General features: G+C 39.5%; 1 protein-coding gene across 1 annotated transcript in view; it reads right to left on the bottom strand.

Moving 5' to 3' along the window:
* Window positions 1-25770, bottom strand: part of aldh1l1 (aldehyde dehydrogenase 1 family, member L1) — a 65682-nt gene that overhangs the window by 29167 nt on the left and 10745 nt on the right. The window contains exons 3-8 of the mRNA XM_039771112.1: window positions 19650-19884; window positions 16263-16428; window positions 10148-10249; window positions 6248-6337; window positions 4896-5033; window positions 1080-1205 (exon numbers count right to left, since the gene is read on the bottom strand). Coding sequence (XP_039627046.1) covers window positions 1080-1205; window positions 4896-5033; window positions 6248-6337; window positions 10148-10249; window positions 16263-16428; window positions 19650-19884 — 857 coding nt within the window. The remainder of the gene's footprint in view (window positions 1-1079; window positions 1206-4895; window positions 5034-6247; window positions 6338-10147; window positions 10250-16262; window positions 16429-19649; window positions 19885-25770) is intronic.

The raw sequence follows: 25770 nt of genomic DNA, 5'->3' as shown, positions 1-25770 counted from the left end.
TAAGTGTCACGTCTGGAGGAAACCAGGCCGTACTCATCACATGCGCAATACCATTCCAACGTAGAAGCATGGTGATGGGTTTGCTTTTTCAGCAGCAGGGATTGGGTGACTAGTCAGTGCTGAGTGAAAACTGAATGGAGCAAAGTACAGAGATATCCTTAACGAAAACCTACTCCAGGGTCTCCGGAACTCTGACTGGGCCGAAGGTTCTCCTTCCAACAGGACAATAACTTGAAGCACAAAGCATAACACAGGAGTAGCTTAGGGATAGTTCTGTGAATGTACACTGATAGTCTCTATCCAACCTGACAGAGCTTGAGAGAACAATGGCAGAATATTTCTCAAATCCATGGGGTGCAAACTTGTTGCGTCATACCCAAGACAAATCCAGGCCAGAATTGCTGCCAAACGAACTGTGATACGTTTTGACCAAAGGGTCTAAATACGTGTGCCAGTATGACATTTCAGTTTTTATTTCTAATAATCTGGACAAAATACCTAAAATCTGGATCTTGTTTTGTCATTCTGGGGTATTGAGTGTTGTTTGATGAGGGAAAAAAATATTTTAAATGATTTGAGCACAAGACTGCAACATAACAAAATGTGAAAAAAGTGAAGGAGTCTGAATACTTTCTGAAGGCACTGTATGTATTGATTATAAAGTGCAGGATATCTACTTGTTTTACTTGGCACAAACTTCACTTTGCTAAAGCAGTATCCCCAAAAAGGATGATCCAAAATTCCACTGAAATGCGAGATTCTATAGAAAATGTCCGATTTAAGTTACTGTTGGTGAAGGTGGCACAGTCAATCCAAATGCAATTGCATTTTCAAATAAATCATTGGGTTTGCCATAATTTTCTCTTTTTTTCTCTCATAAAAAAGCATGAGGTTTTTGATCAACATCCCATAACATTCATTATGACAAATATGTGACATTTAAGACAAGACTCATATACTTTTTCATGACCCTGTATATAGAAAGCTGACCATCACAATCTCAAAACTGAATATTTCTGAATTATGGGAACATACTGTAGGTTAGTATAAGAGCAACGCAGTTATGCAAGGGATTTTACCCGAATCTCTTCTGCCAACTTCGTCTCTTCCTCGGTTAAATTCACAGTCATGTCATCACCAGATTTAAAGTACTGAGAGGCAGCTATCATCTTGCCATCTTCAAACTGCAGATTCTTCACAAGTAGCTGTCAAATAAGCATCATCATAGGAGTTTAAGATATCAATGTCACCGGCTGAGGGAAAAAAGCTATTTTATAACAAGAACAGATGGTACAGAATAGTTGTTGCAAACTTCTGGTTAAAACAGCCAAATCCATTCTCAGTGTTTGAAAAGGGTGGAAGTTCACCTTATTTAGACCTTACTTATCTTTGACAGCTCAAATCCTAAGGCACATTATGACCTTATTTCTTGTAATTATACTCATTAATTACAACTTTTCACAATTTGATTTGATTTACCTTGTGAATTTTCATTTATTTAAACTGGCGTCAAACAAGATGACTTCTATTTATGGTACAATTTTGATGAAGCATGTGGTACTTATTATGGGTGGTGGGCAAACTGTGACATTCAGGAAAGGTCTGAACACTGCAGTGGAACCCTCTCTCCAATTCCACTCGTTGAATGATTTTTCATTATATTTAATGGAGACTTCCATAACATCACAGATCTGAAATGTTTCAGAACAACACCATCGTATGTACGCTGCCCTGTTTTAGTAACTAATTTACCCAAAGGCAGACAATAAATCAGGTTCAGCATATGGCTGACCACTTTTCATTCTGCTTTACAGATTTTTCGTTGTTTTTCAATAACTTTATTTTCTTTGTTGTTTTGTGTGTAATTGCTGTGTCTTTATGCCGAATGTTATGTAGATGTCTTAGTAGCGACTCTTGTTAGGCGCCACTTCCATGCCATCCATGCATTGCTTAGATAACTAGGACCAGATTTACAATTGGAAATTGTCACGTGGTCTACCTTGTGTGGAATGAAAACTTTTAACATTTATTTTCAGCAATGCAGTTTTATTTTTCTGCTTATTAGTTTTGCAATATCAGTAATGGTAGCGAGACTTTGTATTTATTTGTTGTTTTTCTTTTTATTTCTGTGGTATCTTTTACTTTTTTTCTCACTTTCCACTTCTGTATGTCTGGCTAGGTAGAACAAGCACTTGCAGGCTCCATAATGCACTTTGTTAAACCTTCGAGTGCTTTCCTTTACGCTAGGCTTAAACGTTTTCTCACCTAGTTTGTTTGGAGCATTTCTGTTTTCAAACTCTGGGGTGATTGTCCCTGTAGTGTGGTTTATTTAGATAGATGTGAACATAAGAATAGCACTCCGGTGCAGACTAAAACAACCGTACCCAGACCCCTTGGTCTCAGTGCAGTACCAAGCAAACTCTGAAGCAGAGTATAAAATCTGATTTGACATGGGACTAAGTAACTACTGTACATGAAATGCCCAATGCATTATGGGAAACATAATCCATCCATCCATCCTCTTCTGCTTATCCGGGGTCGGGTCACGGGGGCAGCAGCTTGAGCAGAGAGGCCCAGACTTCCCTCTCCCTGGCCACTTCTTCTAGCTCTTCCGGGAGAATCCCAAGGCGTTCCCAGGCCAGCCGGGAGACATAGTCTGTCCAGCGTGTCCTGGGTCTTCCCAGGGGCCTCCTCCTGGTTGGACGTGCCTGGAACACCTCACCAGGGAGGCATCCAGGATGCATCCTGATCAGATACCCGAGCCACCTCATCGGACTCCTCTCAATGCGGAGGAGCAGCAGCGCTGTTGGTGGCCGAAGGCGGGGACCATGGCGGTACGATCCTTCGGCTACAGAAGCTGGCTCTTGGGACGGGAAACATAATGGAAAACAAAAATAAATCAAGAAATGCATACATGTCTGCATAAAACAACTCACACTACAGACTAGCACCAGATTCAGGCTCAGATAATCTTTGGATTTCTTACGATCAGATAGGATAGAAGTGGACTGTATAAATAAAAACAAGTTGTAAATTCGCTTTTGTTTGGGTAGGACAAACTAACCATATACAGAGTTGGTGAAAAACAAATGCCCTTTGAGACTGATGATCCAAGATCCTAATCTTACACGGCAAGAAAGAGGTGCACAGCAGGGACGTCCTCTTAACGTGATCACACTTGTGGCACGATGCTGTCACTGGAGGCACATTAACTTTGATACTATGCAGTAAAGTCGAGTCAAACATTCCCACATGAGTTTTATTATCCATTATTTACAGGCCTAACAGGCTTTTGATTTGAAATAACCTAAATAAAGGTGACATTCAGGCTGTTGGAGATTAACCCCATTAGGGACATCATCCAGTGTAATTGAATTCACCCGATACGTCTGCTGTCTAAATGAAGCCGAGGCACATCACTGTATGGCCTCACCACAGCTGACCACGCAGTCACCTAGATGAAATGTGTCCTTCATGTAAGCATGCAAAGTAACGCATTTTCATATTATCTTCTAATTACCAGATAAACACACATTCTGCTCACAGAGCTCTGCTGGGTAAAAAAAACGAAACATCATTGCGAATGTGCCGGTGCACAAGCACAACTCTTGTCGATTCTTCATAACGATGTTTCTGCCCAAAGTATGAAGTCAATGACACACCGGCGGAGAGTTTACTGTTACTTGTGGTCTGATTACACATGTCTTAACCAACTATTATCATACACTGATCATTTCTGTATTATCTATATCTATTATTTATTTATTATATTACATATCTATTGACTATATTTATGTATCTAGATTGCAAATACCATACATTGCATCAATGTTCATATTGCTTACTACTCGTCAATATTGCTGCTATTTCTTTGTCTTGTCTTTGCACAATGTCTTGTTTGTGTTTTAATTTTACATTTTAATGTTAATTCTATTTTTAATTTATTATTTGCATTTCATGTTGTTACACTGTGAACCCTGAGCTTCACAATTTCGTCACTTGTATATGGTTAAGATGGCAGTAAAGTTCGCTTTGACTTTGACTGAAAGTTTTCTGTGTAAAATGCAACTAAAGTCACTGGATATTGAAGCAAAGGAAATTGCCATCTTCTGATTCAACCTAAATCAAAATGACTATGAGTGTGAAATCACCTTTAGACTCCAAAGGCTGAATGAATTAAACATATCGCTCTATCTTATTATTAACTCAGCTACAACCCACATTAAACTTACAATCTCACCTAACTCCTTGCAATATGGGTTTATTAATACCATGCAGAATTCCCTTCATCATCTTCCTATATGGAGGTGGAACCTGCTGTAAGTAACAAATAAGCGCTGATCACACCATCACCCCACACAGTCAAAAAAGACAAGGTGTTTTAGTTTAGGTTTTTTTTTTTTTTCTGCAAATAAGACTCATGATTATTTTAGGCAGCTTATTTATAAGGCCTGCTATTAAATCCAACGGATTATTATAAGCAAATTCCATTAGTTAAAGATTAAAGATCGTTGGCCAAGAGGTACAAAGTGTGCCAGAATACTCTTTGAATCAATTAGGTTTTCGTTTTCTGCCGTGACTTCTAATTTTCCTCTGTTACAAAGAAGGCATTTAAAGCTCACACAAAGAATTTGTCTACACTAATAAGGTTACATGCAGCTGAATGCGGCATTCAAGGCAGCTCGGCTAATGGCCTGGTATGTAAGCATGCCAGCTGAACCACTTTGAAGATAGACTTTATATAATGGAGCACTTTGAACAAACATGGAATTTCAATTATTTCATAAGCTTGGCCTCTTTACTCAAAGATTAATTAGGCCTTTAATACAATTTTTGATGTACAGATAACAAAACCAAGCAGCCAATGGAGGCACATGCTCAGGAGATGTCATTACCGTCTTGCCATCGTTGCCGTAGAGAACCAGCCCATTTTTGGTGACAAGTCCTGGTCTGCTTGCGCCAGGGATTTGGAGCTGCTGGCTGTCTGGAGATGAGCCATTTTCCACTAAGGAAGAGCCGTAGAAAGTAATTTTCTGTGGCCGAAAAGAGAAAGACAGGCATGTTTAGGGACCTTCAGAAAGAATTCTTATCTTAGACTCTGAGTGGACTTTCTTCTGTGATGGCATTCCTGATTCCCTGGCTTTCTGAAACAGCTGACATGTATGCTAAGCCACTTTTTAAACAAAGATATGGCATGTTCCATTGTACAGGTTAGGTTTTTTGATGCCTATAAGAGATAAAGCTGAAGAGACAGGTCATGGGGGATATGTGCTTATGGGATGGTTTGTTACACATGAAGCAATGCCTTGTGTCTTTAGGTCGCTTGAGTAGATAATGACCTAATTTATTTATAGGCTTTGTTTCATGAGTTTGACTGATCTGTTTAGCTGGGGTAAAAAGCTCCCTAGGTACGATTTTGTGTACCCTGTGGAGAATTCAGCTTATGCTACCTCACATCACTGAACATAATAAACTGAGAGCTGTAGGTGGATAAGCAATACAGCTAATGACCCCACAATTGGGTAGCACTTTGTTCATTCACAATGGCAAACTATTTGATGTCATACTGAATAAATCCTAGAAGGTTATCATGTCAACTTTGGTGACTCAGCCTTATAACATGGGCAGAGGGGGGTCTTCCTCTTATTGAACATCCACACCTCTAAAGGCCCTCAGTTTACTGTAGGGAGTTGAACCTCACAGCGAAGACAATCTTGGTCAGAGTGGCATTAGGATGCCACACTAGATAAAAAATGTTTGCTTCAACAAATGCTCACATCTTTATGTCATTAATAGAGCCAAAACTTAATAAAGATCTCAGGGGGAATGAAAGGACACACCAACAGAATGTCTGCATCCCGGCAAAGCATCAGTGTGTTACAATGCAAAAAAAAAATGACAAAAACTCCCAATGCAGTTTCCAGACTTTCATCAAGGTCTAAACATCATACCATGCCAAGCATAAAAAGTCCATCGCACTGAAATACCTCACAATTTCTAGACCTGTAGGGGAGATGAGCCATGCATTTCAAAATGCTGCCACACCATTGCCAGGGTCTACAACATGTAGGAAGGCACTTTTCATGAAGCACATATCTGCGAAGCCCTGTCTGACTGGTAATTTGACATACAGTGCATCAAACAACATTGCTTTCAGCCCTGATAAAGCATGTCATCAGACATGGGGAATTGCTGCTGATGAAGAGGGGACCTCAAGAAGCATCATTTGAAATGAGAGGGAGCTTACCTGTCCATCAACCACCGACCAGGCACCTGGCACTTTATCATTTCCTCTGATCCAGTTATGAATTGCTTCAGCTGGCTGATCCCAATTAATCTTTAAAGAGAAATACAATAATTTGAAGGAAAAGTCGCACTATGTATTTAATTGCCACCTGAGACAATGTCTAATAGCACAACATAATATTGCTAAACTCACTTGACCGAATTCATGGTCATGGAGGGCCACAGCTTTTTCAGGAAGCACTGGACACAATAAAGAAATAACCATGGATGGGACACCATGGACAGTGTCCATTCCCATACTGACACTGTTATAGTATAATTTAGGATCACCCACTTACCCTTATTTCAATCTCTGGGGATGTGGGAATGAACCTAGGGTGTCCATTGGAAAACACACACAGAGAACGGGGGAGAGCGTGCAAACGGAACTTGGTGCCCCAGCAGTTCTAAACAAACTGAATGGCCTGCAAAGCCCCATAGTATGGTTTAGTACGCATTTGCTTACGTTTAAGCCAGGGGAGGCGCCAGTACAGGGTCCGGGAAGGCGTATGCCCCCCAGTTTACTTGCTGGTACACCTTGTACACCTCTTCATATCTTAAATCATTCTTGGGGCAGATTGAAGACTTAGTAATTGCAACTCGAAAAACATTTATTTTTATTTTACTTTATTGTAGAATCAACTCTCGGCAGCATTGCAGCTGTGTGGCACCTGCGTATGGGCACCGTTCTCATTCCCTACCACCTTCGCCGTCACTTCCTCTACCTCTTCATATCTTAAATCATTCTTGAGGCAGGTTGAAGACTTAAGTGCTGACTTAATCAGTTTTAACGCAAAAAGGTGCCAACGAAAGAAGAGAAGAAGCGGGCCGCTAGGGTGGAGAAAAGAAGAGCTGCTCAGGAAGCAACAAGTGCATCAACCTCTGAGCAAACGAATGCTAAACGTACAGAGAAAGAGTACGAAAACTAGGAATGCTCAAGTCAAGTGTATTCCCTATACATTATTGTGCAGTGTGCTCTTATTGGTATCAAATAGTTATAAACCAATACAGCAAAATCGACAGTGTTACGTTTTCTCTAAAAGAGTTACTTTAACTCAAAAACTACTTGGAAAGTGTATACTGTACATTTCACACACATGTGCATCTGGATCATCTCTGATAAGTCTGATAATTAACGATATATCTCCTGCTTTCTACACAGTTCGAAGCGGTCACCAGGAGATGAGGAATAGCTCCGCCCCTAACGGGCTGCATTGTTCCAACCCTCTGTGGACAGAGGCCTAAAAAATGGAAAGGATAGAGCCAGGAAGATCATTTTTCTTGACCCTGGAAAACCCAAAAGTAAGAGAGAGAAAGAGAGATGGAGATCTCAGTGCTTATAGTCGTTTACTTTGTTAGAGGCATGCCACCAGGATGGCACAAGCTTATTTACTGTACATGTCGTTTTGGACATTTTTGTTTTAAAAATAAAAATTAAAATGGAAACTGCTGGCTTGGCACCCAAATAGTTGCACCAATGTCTAGAAACTTTATCACAATATGGTATATAAAATAAGATTAACTTTAAATGTTACCTATCATAACCACTCAAACATGGAGGCTGCCAACTAGTAATTTACAGAATTTACTAGTTGTGTAGGTAGATCCCTTTGAGAAAAATGTGAACAAGGCAAAATAACAATATGTCTCAACAAACAACGCTTGAGGTTTTATTATACTGTAGAAAGGAAACCAACATAACTACAAAACATTCCAGAGTCTGATGTTGACACTGAAAATGTGGGGGATGTCCCAATGGCAAACCAAAAGTCTGCTGGTAACTGTTCTAATTTTAGCAACTGGTTTGCTGCCAGCACTACTACTGAATTTGCTGAAAATTATACAACGACTCTGCAACCAAATGTCGAAACATCGGCCAAGGTCATGGATTGTCTGATACTGACGAACGACCAACTCAGTTAGTCAGTCCTAAAGTTTCGAAATTTTGTTACAGCCAGTAAGGCGAGCAGCTTTGAAGCTGATTGGTTCAACAGGTACATTATAGAGGTGGAATACGAAATAACGAAATTATGGAATTTCAGTGATTACCTAATTGAGGACAGATCCACTTGTAGTTTCTGAAACTGGAAAGACACACATCAGGCATGTTTAAAACATGGGGCAGCACTTTGTAAATGCAGAAGTTACAAGGGATGGCAAAAACAGTGATCTGACAGTTTGCCGTTCAGTAATGATACTGATTAAAATTATAACAGATGTGATTTGGCCGTTTGTACGTGTGATGGGCTGGTATCTCGTGTATTTCATCAAAAGGTAGACAGTCTCTTTATTATCAACATTTGTAAGGGGATTTAAATTTATGCTAACAAAAAATCCTTAAAATTAGATGTTCAAAAAACAAATTGATCGCTACATTTACAATGGTATGACTAAACTTCTAGAATGCTTTTTAAAATGAACATTACATAAGAATGATAAAAATAACATTAAGCCACCCCCCGAGGCTCTGCTAGTGATAAAAGCTGAGATCCAATTGTGTGAAATTACCCCAACTTTAAAAAATATAAATTTCAATTAGACTATTGACTAAAAAGTTAGGCATCTATCACTATAGACATTTGTGACAAAAGCAGGCAGATCAACACCATCATGTCTGCAGTGCAGTGCAGGAGACCAATGAATGGTTGAAAAAAAGTGAACTTTTAGACAAACAATAAAACCATTTTCATCAAGTTGCATGTTTTATATGTTTAAGGGCAACCACAGACTCAAAAACACTGACATGTGCTCTGGTACTACAATATCATTTTAACAAAGATAACCATATTGAACTATTTATATGCTGGGTGGTCACACAAGAATGTTTTAATCAAGAAACCTGAACCCGTGACTTTGGAGCACTTAAAGTTATCAGGCAATGCTGCTTGTCACTTTGAGACTTACTATTGAATCACATTATTGAAAATAGTGTGCTCAGGATCTGGGCATAAAAAAATGTAAAAATCACGAGTGGTCTCCCTCAGACTTTCTCGTATACTTAGATATGGGGATGGATATTTGAGGAGTAAACTGCAAGACAATGATTATATGTTTTTATTATGTGCATTAAAGAACTATCAGCAACAAATCAAATCAAACTAATAATATTTTGAACAATTGTTATAAAAGTAAAGTTGAATAAATCAGACTCTGCAGCTGCATGAATAAAAGGTAAAGTACCACTGCCAGTTAACAGCAATAGCCCAAAAGTTGATATAAATCTACATTTTGTACCTAATACTTGTAGGCAAAAGATGGTTACTGAGTTATTGAGTATTTGTTATTGTTATTGAGTTATTGACTCAGGGAGGTCTAAAATGTCGAGATTCATCAAAAATCTCGACATAGAATTTCCCTATACTTCATATACAAGAAAGTCAGGGAGGCCACGTTGAGAGTCATCAAAATCTCGACATCACATCTTTGGACGATTATAATACTTTCCCTATACTTCATATTCGAGAAAGTAAAAAGCAAAAATGAATAATGGCCATCTCATGCACGTGGGCTGTGTGTTTGTGTCACTAAATCTCAGGTTCTTTCAGGTTCAACCAGCACCATCACAGGACACACTGCAAATGTAATACAACAGAATTTTGCCGAGATTAATTTACTTAAAAGCGGATACCACACAGGTGAAGTGACTTCTCCTGATGATTCTGCTGGAGTGGTGATTCACAGCCACAAACAACATGGCTCATGAGTGTATATATACTCATCTGACAACTCCATGCTCACTACTTAGTTGGTAAATTCAAAAATGATTCCTCTTTACTTCATTGTACACAGACTATTAGGCCAGAAGAGTTGCATGCCATAGAATAAAATGGCAAAAATTGTGATTACAAAAAGTCTCCATTACCTTGGCATTCTCCTTTTTCTGGATTCCCTCATACGTTGCTCCCAATTCTGGCTGTATAATCTTAGGTGCGATGCCTTGAGCGATTAACCGGACTGCTTCCACCTGTGTACAAAGAGAGCTTTAAGCACATTATATGATATGCTACCATATTGCTTCTCCTGCATTTTCCCACAGTGCACAAAATAAACAAAAATGATTCAAGGAGTTTCAAAACTGAATGTATGCCCTAATAGCCTGAATGAGATGATCACTCTTATTCAGTAATTTGCATTTATGTCTTTATACTCTTCAGCATACATTCATTATCTGTTCAAATTTTAACAGTAACTGTCTCCATTCATCCATCCACCCATTATCCAACCTGCTAAATCCTAACTTCAGGGTCATGGGGGTCTGCTGGAGCCAATCCCAGCCAACACAGGGTGAAAGGCAGGAAACAAACCCGGGGCAGGGTGCCAGCCCACCACAGGGCACACGCACACGGGACAATTTAGAATCGCCAATGCACCAAACCTGCATGTCTTTGGACTGTGGGAGGAAACCCACACAGACACGGGGAGAACATGCAAACTCCATGCAGGGAGGACCCTGGAAGTGAACTCGGGTCTGTCTCCATTCAGTCACCCACATTTATTTTTAAACATGCAGTGTCACCCAGCTGAGAAGTTTGCTTAAGTTAAGCTTTATGTGTGGATAAGCAGATAGCTGTGATTACTGTGACATTTCGTGAACGGCAAAGAAGGTAACTGTTCTCTAAGATTTGCATTATGGAGTTTATGCCTAATAAAACATTCGCAAAAATGAGCATGACAGGCAACATTTGTTCTCTATCCTCCTGATAAATTAAACAATATTCTGTGGGTCCTCCATAGGATAGTGCAGTTTGGGCTCCAGTCTGTGGTGGACAGGCATCTCATCTAGAGATCATTCCTGTTATAACGCTCCAGAGACATCAGCTGGCTCCCAAAGACCCTACATTGGAACGTGCGCTCAGAAAATGTATGAAAGTTACAAGAAATGTAAAACTATCAATGTATAATGGTGACTTCAATAGTGAAGCATCTCCGGACAGGACAGTGGTCTGTTATTGGGCACACTCGTGCGCACCCAGAGTCTCCTTTCAACATGCATGTTTCTGGGATGTGGGAGAAAACTCCATATGACAAAGTGAGAATATGGAATCTCCTTATAAACGAGGACCTCGCTGGGAACTGAAGGCAGTCCTCTTCTTCATATTCAAGGTAACGATAAAAAATCTGAATATTTCCAAAACAAATAATACATACAAAAAGGGTACAAAAATAGAACCTCCACTACTCAGATCACAACAATTATGACCACTATAGAAAATATGAACTGTAACCATTAATGTATCTTTACTAAAAATAAATGTATACTGCCTCTGTGAGCATGAGCAACCCAGAGAATATTTAGAACATCAAAAAAACTCATCATCTTGAAGAGTGAAATTTGTAAGAGACAGTTAATGTTAATGGTAAGTTTACCTTAGTCTTTGCTTAGTTTGAATCTAAATATGATGTACTTTTAACATAGAAAATGGACGATTCTTTTAGAACAGTGTTTTTCAATCAGTGTGCCGTGGCACAGTGCTACGCAGTGAGACCTACCCAGGTGTGCTGTGGATATAATAATGTAGTGCACTTGGGCCTGAACATGACAGAGACCAGCTACATAGGTGGTCCAGACCTGCCGGAGGAGGACACGACTACCTGGAGAAGCTGGCATAAAAGCAGCTCCTTTATCACTAGTACTAAAGCACTTTGGATGCATCTCCTGGCTGCTAGAGTCCATCAGTCTGGGTGTGTGGTCACCAGTGAGCCTCAAGGGGATGGTGGAGAGTGAGCATACGAGTTGCCTCTGAGGCAGACAGGGCTGGGGAAAGGGACAATCAGATGGGAGATGCCACCAAAGTGCTTACTCAGGGGTGCAGAAATCCAACGCCCGACTCATCCGACACGGGTAAATTAACCGTCGGACAAGCGTGTTTTTCTGGTTTAAGTTGTCTGCGGACTAGTGCAATTTTCTGGAGGAAAAAAAGAATTACATGTGCTGTGCAGGGCACAATTTTACCACTACTTTCAAGTTGAAAACATTTAGGTACGTACTTCGTGCAGAAACAGTCTACTTAGGCATGTTCTTCATGTCTCAAATTGGTCTTCAATATTGTTTACAAAATGACGGTTGATTTTTCAAAGGGGAAGCACTCTTACGTTCTTACATAAGTATTTTACCCTACTATTTACACGCTTGGAGATGCGGCCATTTTTTTTTTCTTGCCGACATTACGATGTAATCTGATCATTTTTCATTATAATCGATAACTTTTATATATTATTGATAAAATTCATTGTTTCTACATAAAAATGCCGTCATTTTACTTACAATGCAAATGTTTTCACCACATAACAAAGCTTGTTAGGCAGTTAATCTTTCCTGAAATTTACGATTTCACGTAGGTTGTGATATATTAAGGAGTTAAGAAATTTATTGGGTGATAACATCGATTTTGATGAGCTGTCTATAGATCATTTTTGATTAGAGAATGTTTCATATAAAACAAGTTGGTTTCGCGTTGTCAGTTTATCTATACTAATAAAAGGCAAAGCCCTCACTCACTCACTCACTCACTCACTCACTCACTCACTCACTCACTCATCACTAATTCTCCAACTTCCCGTGTAGGTAGAAGGCTGCAATTTGGCAGGCTCATTCCTTACAGCTTACTTACAAAAGTTAAGCAGGTTTCATTTAGAAATTCTACACGTAACGGTCATACCGGTCGATAATGGTCGATAACGTCCGCCATGTTGAATTTTCTTATTTATGGCCCCATCTTCACGAAATTTGGTAGGCGGCTTCCCTGCGCTAACCAAAACCGATGTACGATCTTATTTCGTTGGTTTGCCGCCATTGTTGGCCGCCATATTGAATTTTCCAACGTCACCAATTTTCAAACTTCCCGTGTAGGTAGAAGGCTGACCCCATCTTCACGAAATTTGGTAGGTGGCTTCCCGGCGCTAGCCAAAACCGATGTACGTACTTATTTCGGTGGTATGACGCCATTGTCGGCCGCCATATTGAATTTTCCACACGTCACTAATTCTCCAACTTCCTGTGTAGGTAGAAGGCTGAAATTTGGCAGGCCCATTCCTTACAGCTTACTTAAAAAAGTTAAGCAGGTTTTATTTTGAAATTGTCCACGTAACGGTCATAACGGTCAACAACGTCCGCCATGTTGAACTTTCTTATTTACGGCCCCATCTTCACGAAATTTGGTAGGTGGCTTCCTTTAGCTAACCGAAACCAATGTACGTGCTTATTTCGGTGGTATGACGCCACTGTCAGCCGCCATATTGAATTTTCCAACATCACTAATTCTCCAACTTCCTGTATAGGTAGAAGGCTGAAATTTGCAAGGCTCATTCCTTACAGCTTACTTACAAAAGTTAAGCAGGTTTCATTTCGAAATTCTATGCGTAATGGTCATAACGGTCAACAACGTCCGCCATGTTGAACTTTCTTATTTATGGCCCCATCTTCTCGAAATTTGGTAGGCGGCTTCCCTCCACTAAGTGAAACCAATGTACCTACTTATTTCGGTAGTATGATGCCACTGTCGGCCGCCATATTAAACTTTTCAACAGTCTTTGTTACTTATGGGCCCATCTTCAAGAAATTCTTTCGATCAAAGAACTGTCACTTACCGAGTGGTTTCCATGACCGGAGATACCACCTACCTTTTCCATTCTCTTTGTTACATATTGCACGGCCATATCAGGCTCACTCTTGATATCCGGAGGAACATTCTGTCTTATGTATTGAATGACTGGGACAGGTTCAAGGTGTGGACTGATGACGGTACAGGAGATAATTATACTACACAGGAGCACTAGAAGAGTGAAATGCTTAAGCCCTTCACCTATGGTTCTGCATGTGAGTTGATGGCTGCCGCTGAATTGTTCGGTTGTCGCTTTCAAGTGTACCGAAATGGCCAAATATTTTACACCTTTCTACAACCGCCAATGCCTCTTAAACATCTTAGATTCACAGGTGACGATTTCAGTAGTGGACACTTTGATGTTTATGAATGTTTAAACTCTCAAAAGCTGGATGTGATTTTATCGATGAAACCGGTTGTGTGCTTACAACGCTTGACAGATGCCAAATGTCACTTCAACACAACAAATCCTGCAAATACTGTCGTAATTGAAACAAACCATGGATCTCAAACCGATTATGACAGCAGCAATCCAAGCTGTGAGATTTGAGACAAGATTACTGTTCACATGGCCAACTGTAAGTTGCATACTCAAGAGTAAGCTCAGCGCACAGCTTGGTCATGTTACAACCGGACGGCCGAACTGACAACATGGTATACAAAGAGATCCTTAACAAATAATTATTGGCATATTGTCCCACAGTTTAAAAAGGTTTAATTTTCTTCCTAATAAAAATTTGAATGCAGTACTTCGCCGCTGCGAAGCGCGGGTATTTTGCTAGTTAAAAATAAAGAAGAAAGCATTCTGACAGTTTCCAAATGTTATGAAATATCTATAAAAATCTTCACTTAGATTCGATTATTTTTTCCCCGACAACATCGATAATATTCACTTCTTTGGTAAATCAGTCCAGGAACCATGCAGTTCAGCTCAAGTAGAAATGAACAGCATTTAGCTCATGCTGTCAAAATTTTTGGGGGAGAAGATGTTGCAAGACAAAAAACTGAAGAACATGGCAGAAAATGAATCAGGACAGTGTTCTGTTATGTAACTGTCATATGTGAAACAGATCTACTGTAGCTATAATGATGGCATTGTTTATTAGTGAGTTAAAATGATAAGGGAATCTTTTATATAATGTTCTAGAGCAGGTTGGCAAAATACTACTCCATGAAAGAACTTTTTTCAGTTTTAAAATAGAAGGCAGTTTTGGTATCAATAAAAGAGATCAGAAAAAAGAAACTATTTTTCACTTTTGTTATTTGTTTATCGGCAAGTGAATTTAACTGGTGGACAAGTGGATTTTCTAAGTTTACTTGTCCTATGAACAAGTAGAAAAAAATTTGATTTCCACACCCCTGTTACTAATTGCCATGACTGCGAACGCTGATCTCGGAGCTGTTTTGTCACCAGCTTATCCAGTAATCCTGCGCCTTCGGACAGTTGAGCGTGTGTATGAGATATAATTGTGTTTTTGGTTAGTAAAAAAATGGGGTGCTTTGAGATGTTTTGGTTAAACAAAGTGTGCCACTACAAAGAAAGGTTGGCTAACACTGGGTTAGGGGTAATGGAATGTTCTAGATGTTAGCTCTGTGTTACATTAGCACAGCTCATAGAGTGAAGTTAGACAGTTGGAAAGAAACATGAACTGTTAAAACAGATATGCATTAAGGGTATCGAGTTTTCTAACTGTTATGACCGTTATGTACGTAGGCCAAACGTAGGTCCTAGTCTATGTGATAACAGACAGAAATGTTAAATTGTAACCTAGATACTTACCATAGAAAAGAAGTCTCCTTTTCTTGTGTTTATTTATCAGCGTTTCCCTTATTTTTTGTGTGAACTGTTTGATTTGAATTTCACAAAAATCATTTAAACAAAGACACTTGGACTGTGGAGTTTTTTGCACAAGAGTCCTGCTATTACTGGAATGCCTTTCTGGTAGCTCTAGTACTATTTGGAAACCCTCGACATAAAGTTGAGTAATTAATTTAAAATAAATAAAACTCAAAACATTTGGTGGATAAATCCATTTTAAAAGTGAACTGCACTGAGAGACTTCACTTACTGTATGTACAAGAATATAGGAAGGCAATTTAGAACTTCCGTTGGAGAAATAGCCAAGATGGAGTGGGAAACATGGATGTGTTTCGGTAATGTATCTATAATATCGATGCCTCACTTTATGAAATATGGAATTACAGCTGAAAAAATGTAAATAAGAAAAGGTATGGCTATCACACCACTGCCCTAGCAAGTTTCTGTGTTAGACAATAATAAACGAACACAGCCCAACCAATCTGCCGGGCCAACATTTTTGCTGGACCCCAATTGCTTCCACTTCTTATGAGGTCCTTATTAGAGCTACCACTTACTGTGCCTTTGACCCCCTCCGGAAACAAAAATCGGTTATAGAGGGTATTAACAGTGTCATCTGGAAGAACTTCACATTCCTTCTGGAGGAGGATGGGTCCAGTGTCCAGACCATCATCTGCCCAAAAAACTGTGAAACCAGCTTTCTTGTCACCATGTATCAAGGTCCTAAGAGAGAATTGGAAGAAGATTAGAAGTCTCTGGTCAAATTAAACCCAATGATGTATTTCATGGGTTTGACTTCTTTTTATTCTGGTAAGCAATACATTTATATTATTCTCAACTGTACAAAATTAATTATTTGTCTCATTAAAAGTGACAAAATGTAAATAATACATGTTACTATCCAGTCGTCCACTATTGAGCCCACAAAATTAAGTTAAAGGCCATAAACCACTGCCAATGTGGGCTTAAGTTCAAAACCAGCACAACGTGTTGAGTTACTGCTTCATCCTGGACTTGAACTCCAGTCTCCTACAGGACTGGGTACTCCTCAGTCACACCAGTCTGGTAGACTGCTGAGTTAAAAGAAAGCTCCATTAGCTTGTAAGTCAACTGGTGATGTCTTTTATTGAATGTCTTTTGTTTCTGTTGGGTTGGGTTTGTGCTGCACTGTACATTTCTACACAGTGTTAAGTCATTAATGTCTCAAAGCACATCAGCCCTTAATCCCAGACCTGGTAATGTTGCCTCCCTTTGGAGTTTGTGTGCTACCTGTGTGTTCTTCAATTAGGTTGACTGGTAGGACTGAAAGCGAATGGCACTGTGACACACGAACACTGTGCTGATGCCGAGTCTGATGTGCAAGTCAGATCTACTGTATGCACAATTATTTATTATTCTTTAATTATGAGTTGCTGCAAGCTGATTTTCAGAGTCTTTAGAGTTTCAGTGGCACTTTAATTGGGTACCTTGCATGTATGTAAATGTGTCATTTTGTTTTTATTCATCTCCTTAATTTCATTGTAGTCTCTAAGTGGACCTCTATACATAAAAAAAACCCATAAAACGTTGGCTCCAAAACTACTGAATTTGAAATTACATAACCAGTTGCCTTGGATGAACTGGCACTATATCCAGAGATTGTTCCTGCCAGTGCCCAGTGATTGCTGGGATAGGCTCCAGCTACCCTGTGACCCTGCCCTGGATAAGCCGGTTAAGAAAATGCATGAACGGATAATCAATTGTCCTGCGTGCTAGATACGCATCTATTTCCCTTTCAGATGGCCATACTCTTATTACACTGTCACATACTGTACTCAGCTATTTTTGGGTGGTTTATTAACTCTGTGTCTGATTTGTTTCAGCCTAATGTAAACTTTTTTGTTTCACTTAGTATCACAGTTATGTGTGTTTGGAGCACAGCATGTTTCCGGATCCCTACAAAAATCAAGGAACAATAATTATAACGCTTTCAAAATTACTTTTCATAAAACTCTTCTTTTATAATTTAAAAATGTTATCTAGACTGCTGTGCACTAATACCACACATACCTTTTATGGGAAGTATAAGTTTCCCAAGTGGATAATTTTAAATAAATGCGATAGGATAGGATAGGATAGGAATAGATAAATAGATAGAGAGATAGAGAGATAGACACCCTATGGTCTGAGCACATACCAGCATGTCCCAGTCACAATGAGGCATTATGCAGGCGTATTGCTGTTGGTATAAAGGAGCCCCCTATTGTTTCTTGACCTACTTCTGCTGAATAATTTGTTGGCTGAAAGTCCTCAGTGTTCGAGTGTCAGAGAGGACATGCTGGATTGTTCATGATGGCACTCAATTTTGTCTTTGTTCTTTCCTTTAAGAATGTGTGCTATAACAGAAATTGCCCTGTTACTCAGTTTGTTGATTCAATGGGCATCTCTTGACGTGATGGTACCAACCCAGCTCACCACAGTTATCACACTGGCCATCACAGAAGCCTTTAATTGTCCAACAAGGTGCTACATCCATTTTTCGTATGGTGTGGGTGCACATACATATAACATAACATGTTGTTACCAGCATAAAAAGGCAATTTGTAGCTGTGTCTATTTTTCCCAACCTAATCGGTGCACTTTAATGCACTCATATTGCAATAAGGATAAGGTAAGAATGAAGCTGCTTCTGTTAACTGTAAGCATTCTATTAACATACAAGTCATCTGTGATGCCAAGATGAGACTGGCATTTGTCAGAACTTCTCTGGCATAATGCTGCATAAAAAGGCATCTCCAGGTACAGATGTCATTCGCAGATCGAAATCAGGGAGCGTAGATGTGTTTTTTACCTCCTCCTATTACACGCAGACCCTGCTGGTGGCTAGCAATCCACATTGTGGCCAGAGATCGGACATTTTTCTTTTATTTCAGCCATGGTACAGCTGGAGCTCACTTCATTTACAGCAGCCGCATCATGTTGAGATTCAATGCTTAGGCCATCAAATAAAGGTTCTTCATGTGCATCTAATTTCAGTCTCTGACTACTGAATGCGTCATGTAAGAGGCGCTGCTCTACCAGCCAATGAATTACTGCAGCATCGCACTTGCATATGCATGAGGTTGATTAGTGTTGTCCATATAAGGTTGTACCAGGTGGTTTTTGAGGCATATTCATGATCACACATTTACAAGATGATTGCGATTTATAAAGATTAAATTGCATAGAAAAGTGCATACGCCAGTTTTACAAATGAGGGCTCTAATGATCAAAAATATATTGTCCTAGTTATACTTCATATTTCATTTCTATTAAAAGATTTAAATTAATTTAAAATGCTGGATAATTCATTTTAGAAAGAACATGCTCAAACTTACACAAACCATTCTGCTTTTTATCTACTTATTCCAGAATTAATATTATCTTGCAGTCTGAAAAATGTACATTCATTGTTCCTTGTCACTATGGTCAGGTGTATGGAATTCTATTGCAATTCTAGTTTTTAGTGTGTTATTTCCATAACTGTGCACTTATTTAAAATAGTGTTCTTCATAGTCTCCGGCATGGTCCACTCCATAATATATTTAGGGTGTATTTATTACACATAATTACACACATAAGTGTTATTGGCAGATTTAAAATAACACAAATATCTTTGTTTCTAATTGTACATCTTTTTGCAGTCCAGGATTATGTTTCCTTAAACTGAAATTACAAAGTATATGCTTTCCTGAGCTACTTGACCCTATCGAAGTTGCTTAGAGCCTTGCGGTTTATGTTATATTTGAATTTTGTTGTTTGAAACGAAAGTTCCACGCAATGGTACTCCATAACTTAAAGGCTCTAAGTTCAGTAGTCATTTGCATTTGCTCCAACTTGTAGAAGCTTTTTATGAACAAACACAAATCCTGTGTGGGAACTGAAACAAAGACACACCACAAGTCTCTACATGACTATCAACCTACCAGTTAATAGCCGAGGCTCCACGGTGCCTTGGAAGTATAGACGGATGGTAGATAATAGAGCCGTGCTTGGGTAAGTCAATCACCTCCATGGGAATGAACTGCGAGCAAAAGGGTAAAACATTGAGCTCGGCCCCCACTGCTTTGTACTGGTCCAGCACCTCGGGGATCACTTTTCCTTTCAGTCGCCACCTGGGGAACTTGAACACTGGTACTCCATCTTTTTCTGCTTCAGTTGCTGCAAAAGAAAATGCCATGCATCAAGTAATAATACTGTGCTTTTATTAATTACTGTATAGGCCAAACCATGGAGGTGCTGAAGAATAATTCACGCTTTTGTTTTCAGTCGACTAGATTACTGTAATGCACTCCTCTCAGGACTACCCAAAAAAGACATAAATCGTTTGCAACGAGTGCAGAATGCAGCTGCTAGAATCCTAACTGGGAAAAGAAAATCCGAACACATTTCTCCAGTTTTGATGTCACTACACTGGTTGCCTGTGTCATTCAGGATTGACTTTAAAATACTGCTTTTGGTTTATAAAGCCTTAAATAATCTCGCTCCATCTTATATATCGGAATGCCTGACACGTTATATTCCAAATCGTAACCTTAGATCTTCAAATGAGTGTCTCCTTATAATTCCAAAAGCTAAACTTAAAAGAAGTGGTGAGGCGGCCTTCTGCTGTTATGCACCCAAAATCTGGAATAGCCTGCCAATAGGAATTCGCCAGGCAAATACAGTAGAGCACTTTAAAACACTGCTGAAAACACATTACTTTAACATGGCCTTTTTATAACTTCACTTTAACTTAATCCTGATACTCTCTATGTTCAATTCTTCATAATAACTATTCATGGTGGCTCTAAAATCCGTACTGACCCCTACTCTCTCTTCTGTTTCTTTTTCTGGTTTCTTTGTGGTGGCGGCCGCCACCACCACCTACTCAAAGCATCATGATGCACCAACATTGATGGACTGAAAGCCAGAAGTCTACATGACCATCATCATCAGGTCCTTCCATGAAAACCCTAAATACAAAGAGGACTGTTTGACTTATGTTAGGTAGATTGCCCAGAGGGGACTGGGCGGTCTCTTGGTCTGGAATCCCTACAGATTTTATTTTTTTCTCCAGCCTTTGGAGTTTTTTTTTTTTGTTTTTTCTGTCCACCCTGGCCATTGGACCTTACTCTTATTCTATGTTAATTCATGTTGACTTATGTTTATTTTTTATTGTGTCTTCTATTTTTCTATTCATTTTGTAAAGCACTTTGAGCTACATTTTTTTGTATGAATATGTGCTATATAAATAAATGTTGATTGATTGATTGATTGATAACAGCAATGTTCCAGTGAATCTAGGACAAGAATCTTGAGAAATTTTAAGAATTTTTTGGATCATTTAGCCATTCATTTTCTCATCCTGTCTTTACCAACGCTGGTGCATGAGATGCATGATGTACATAGTCAATCTCAACCCTGGATGGGTCTGTTGCACATTCAACATACTGCACGTCTGTTTAGTGCCCGCTGTAAACTTACACGGGCACTTACAGGTCATGCACGTTCAGTGGACAAAGTGGCCAATCCAGGAACAGAGCCCAGGAGTTATAAAGCAGTAGTTAACAACCGTGACACTACGACAGATTTTCATTCATCATTAATGCTTAATTTACAGTAAATAATGTCTTTCATTGTGAAGAGTATCACAGTGCACTTTACAAAGGACATTTTTAAATCAGTGACCTACAGCAGTTCCTATACACTTCTGAAATAACCAAGCTAGCATTATTCAGCTGGGCACAGGGTGGCAACCAATCCTGAACAGATCACCATTAAATTAGCATTAGTTAATCTTTATTTAAAGTGATGTTTGTAGTGTTTACCCTCATAAAGTACTTTACAAATACATTAAAAAGGTTGTTTTAATGGCATCCTTAGAACAGCAGTCTGCTTACACTTTGTAAATATCAAGATGACTTCTTTCAATTACAGGTAGTCGTCGACTTACGGCCACATTCGGTTTCGATGGACCAGTCATTGGTTCATCTGGACGTAAGACAGACCAGTATATGTATGTATTTAAACCTGAGCATTGTGTAGATTTTTTATAATTTGTTTGTTCTGTACATTTTTTATTTTATTATTTTGTTTTATTACTTTTGCTCACATGTGTGACGAACCTTTGACAGGTTCATGAATCCTTTCTTTGTGTTACGTTACATCATCAGTGTGAGCCTCCCCCAGTGTTCATTCTGTTAACTATGAGCGGAGGAATTGTATTGGCAGAGTTTGAGCATGCATATATTTTCTGTTTTAACATTTCATCCTGTTGATAATAAACATTAACAGATAAAGGAGTTCAGTGTGGTTGCATTACCCCCTTTGTGGTGCTTCGCATGAAGCGGCACATTGTGAGTCACAATGTAGAAGCTTCAGAGGTTGACCAGATACAAAGTCAGAGTACAGCAGTGCGGTTACAATGGGATAACTTAAAGACACATGCGATTGCATTTGCTTTCTTTCCTGACTCATACTACCACCTTCATTTTTGTGTCTAGACCAATGGCCTTTTTTCTTGTAATTGTAAGACAAATGTAACTGAACGTGGTGAAAACTGTTGTTTGCCCATAGCGGCTGTAAATGAATGGTCGAAAGATGCATAGGTTGTAAGACAACGACTACCAGTAACTCATTTTACGTCCACTAACTTTCTGACTCACTAACCAGAGTTTTGTAGTTCTCCTTTGTTTTACATTGTACACAGTGTTCTATAATGAGAACTGTTGCAACCATTTTACAACTTTAAACATAAAAATGTGGTATTTGAAAATATATTTTTTAAAGTGTTTCTTTTTTATATTAAATACATTCTTGATTTTAAAGATTACATTACAGTGATTGAGTTACAAGTAGTCATCCCTACAATGCAACATCTTACTCAAATCAAATCTGACAACTCCTCTTCCATCATCTAAGGAGGTAGAAATTAGATTTGATATGAAGTGATTATTCAAAGCATTCAAAAGGTTTCAGCGTGTTTAACACTGGACAACAAAAATGTTGCTTCCATACCATTTCAACCTACTTGTCTATACTTTCTTAAAGATCTCTTCCTCTTTTGCTGTACCTCTGATTGTATCTCTCATGTCTAATTCTGTCCTTTTCTGTAACTCCACACACCCATCTCCTCATTCTCGTTTTTGCCACATCTAATTTCTGCTTTTGCATTCCCTTTACCCCCCATGTCTCAACTCCATACATCATTGCTGAACTTACTGAACCTTTCACCTCAATTCTTCAATCAAGTAATACTCCTGATACCTTCTTCCTATCGTTCCATCCACACTGCACTGGAATGGGCTATCTAGTTTTATATCTTGGGATACCTCTATTCCTAAATGTTTCAACTTATTAATTCTTTGCAATATCTCTCTCTGCAGGCTAACATCTGAATCCTGATCATCATTAAACCTCTGGTGTTCTGTCTTCTGCTATTTATCTTCAGTCTGCTATATTCCAAAGCCCTTCTCCATTCTTCCAATTTCTTCTCCACTTCGTCTTCTCTGGTTCTACACAACATAATGTCATCAGCAAAAAGCATACACCAGGTAGATTGGTCTTTTATCCCGTCACTCATCATATCCATAAGCAGACCAAAGAGGTAAGGAGTAAAGGAAGATCCCTGGTGCACTCCTGCTCTAACTCCATTAACCAACACTGTTTTTAACCTGAGTCCTCACTCCCTCATACATATCCTGGACAATACTCTGCATTCCCAAGTTAAAAACATCGGAATATTCAGGTATGACATGGCGGTATCAGCACAGCATTTATGCAGTCATATACTAAAAACATCAGAATAATCAGATATGACATGGCTGTATCAGCATCGCCTTGATGTAGTTCTGCACTCCTGCTACTGTCATAAGCTGCTGCCTTCTGGTGGCTCTCTATGTTATTACACCAGATCTCTCTACACTTTTCATTACGGAAAACATCTCACTTAATTCCTAACTTGTGTTACTTAAATATCCAGACAGCCATGGTCTTCACTCATGGTGCATTTGAATTTTAGGGAAGCACTTCAGAGACATCTCCTGATGCAAAAGAAATACAGGCAGTCCCCAGGTTACGTACGAGATAGGGACTGTAGGTTAGTACTTAAGTTTAATTTGTATGTAAGTCGGAACAGGTACATTATTTTAATAAATGCTATTATTGACTGACGGTAACCAAGTGCTCTGCCAATGAATGATGGAGTTTCACCTCTCTTTCTGACCTTTTTATTATTTCTACTTTATTTTCAGTGGTGATGGTTATTCTCTTCTTTACTTTATCACACGCACTTGCCTCAGATTTGTGTTTCAGAGACATTCTTGAAGGGTGAAGACAAAAGGTTAAGATGAGCTCTTCTACACAGCACTGTACACACTATCACAGCAGGAAGGCACCCGTCGTCAACACGTCTGATGTACTGACAAGAGACAACTTCTGTTATGTGCGTAACAGTACATGCAGGCTTGATATTGAGAATGAATGTGGGTGGCGAGGGGCCATTCATCACCCGCCCACCACACAGTCACCTCCACTACAGTATGCTGCCTGCAGCGTCCGCCCACCGAGAACGAACACGGTGCGGCCAAAGGTAGGTAGTGAATCGCCCCCTGTTCAATAGGCAGCCGCCCTACAATGCTACCCCCCACCGCCCCATTCACCCTCAATGGCCTCTGTTTAGCCACAACAGGGTCACCACTTGCAGCATTACCAGCCGTCCACCAAGAACGAACGGAGCAGCCGTGTGTGGTGGCCAGGCAATGAAACGCCCCTCCGCTCCATCCAGCCTGCGTCCAGTCAGGAGCAGTAGCTGCAGCGGCGTAGTGGGCGGGCAGCGAACCGCCCCATCAAGTCTCAGTCCTGCACACGAGCGATAGCTGTGGCCCCGGGGCCTCATGTATAAACGGTGCGTACGCACAGAAATGTTGCGTAAAAACTTTTCCACGTTCAAATCGCGATGTATAAAACCTACACTTGGTGTAAAGCCACGCACTTTTCCACGGTACCTCATGTCTTGTCGTACGCAAGTTTTCCGGTCGGTTTTGCAAACTGGCGGCACCCAGCGTCAAAGCAATGCTACTGTTCCTGTGTGATTACTCATTATTTTCATGACGCGGCTTTATAAATATACTGAAACTAACCTCATATTGTTTATTAGTGTAATGCATCGGATTGTAATTAATTTGTAACAATATAATGGTCCAGGGAACAGCCATAGTATTCCAAATACCATAACTGCTCTCACTTCTTCTTCTTCTTCTTCTTCTTTCAGCTCCTCCCGTTAGGAGTTGCCACAGCGGATCATCTTTTTCCATATTTCTCTCACTGCACCACTCGGAGTATTTATATCACTGTATCTGAGTGTGAATCACAGCAGCTGCTGATCGTAAAGAGAATTATTGGCTTTAAGGACACGCTGTCTCAGCCACGGCAAAACGTTTTAAAGCCTTTCCTGTACGGACCTCGCGGTTCAGAAACAGTTTAATCCCAAGAACTTTAAATGCACTCAATCAATTGCTCCTTGTAGAACGGTTTGTACTTATAAGTACAATCACCCCACTGTAAACTTGCACTATAGTTATAATATCGCACAACCTGAGCCACTTTATAAAGCGCATATTTACATATGATGACGATATCATTTTTAAGGTGAAATGCAGCAAAATATGTTTGTTAAATTATACACATAAAACTTTAACTTAATTTAAATAATCTATATTCTTCACTGGGAGTGTTGTTAAGGATAGAATAATTAAACATGTACTACGAAGATATTTCAATGTTCTTTAAACGTTTTGAAGAATCGGCGCTAAGCTTACAGATGGCTTAACGTCTATTACAGAGCTGATTGTGTGGCGATCGGTTACTTGGGGAAAGAAAAGCACTGACTGCAGTGACGGCTACGCCAATATATATTGAATATAAAACAAAAAGAGAAAATAACAACACAGCTAACAACGCAGCAACAAATTTCGACAATAAATTATTTCATCGAAGTGAAACCCATGTTTAATAACGTGCTTTAACTCCTATCATCATGAAAATGACATCACGTATACATCTCAG

This window comes from Polypterus senegalus, chromosome 12 (assembly GCF_016835505.1).
Source record: "Polypterus senegalus isolate Bchr_013 chromosome 12, ASM1683550v1, whole genome shotgun sequence".
NCBI classification, from domain to species: Eukaryota; Metazoa; Chordata; class Cladistia; order Polypteriformes; family Polypteridae; genus Polypterus; species Polypterus senegalus.
The sequence above is the reverse complement of the archived record's forward strand: the minus strand, read 5'-3'. Positions and strand labels throughout refer to the sequence as shown.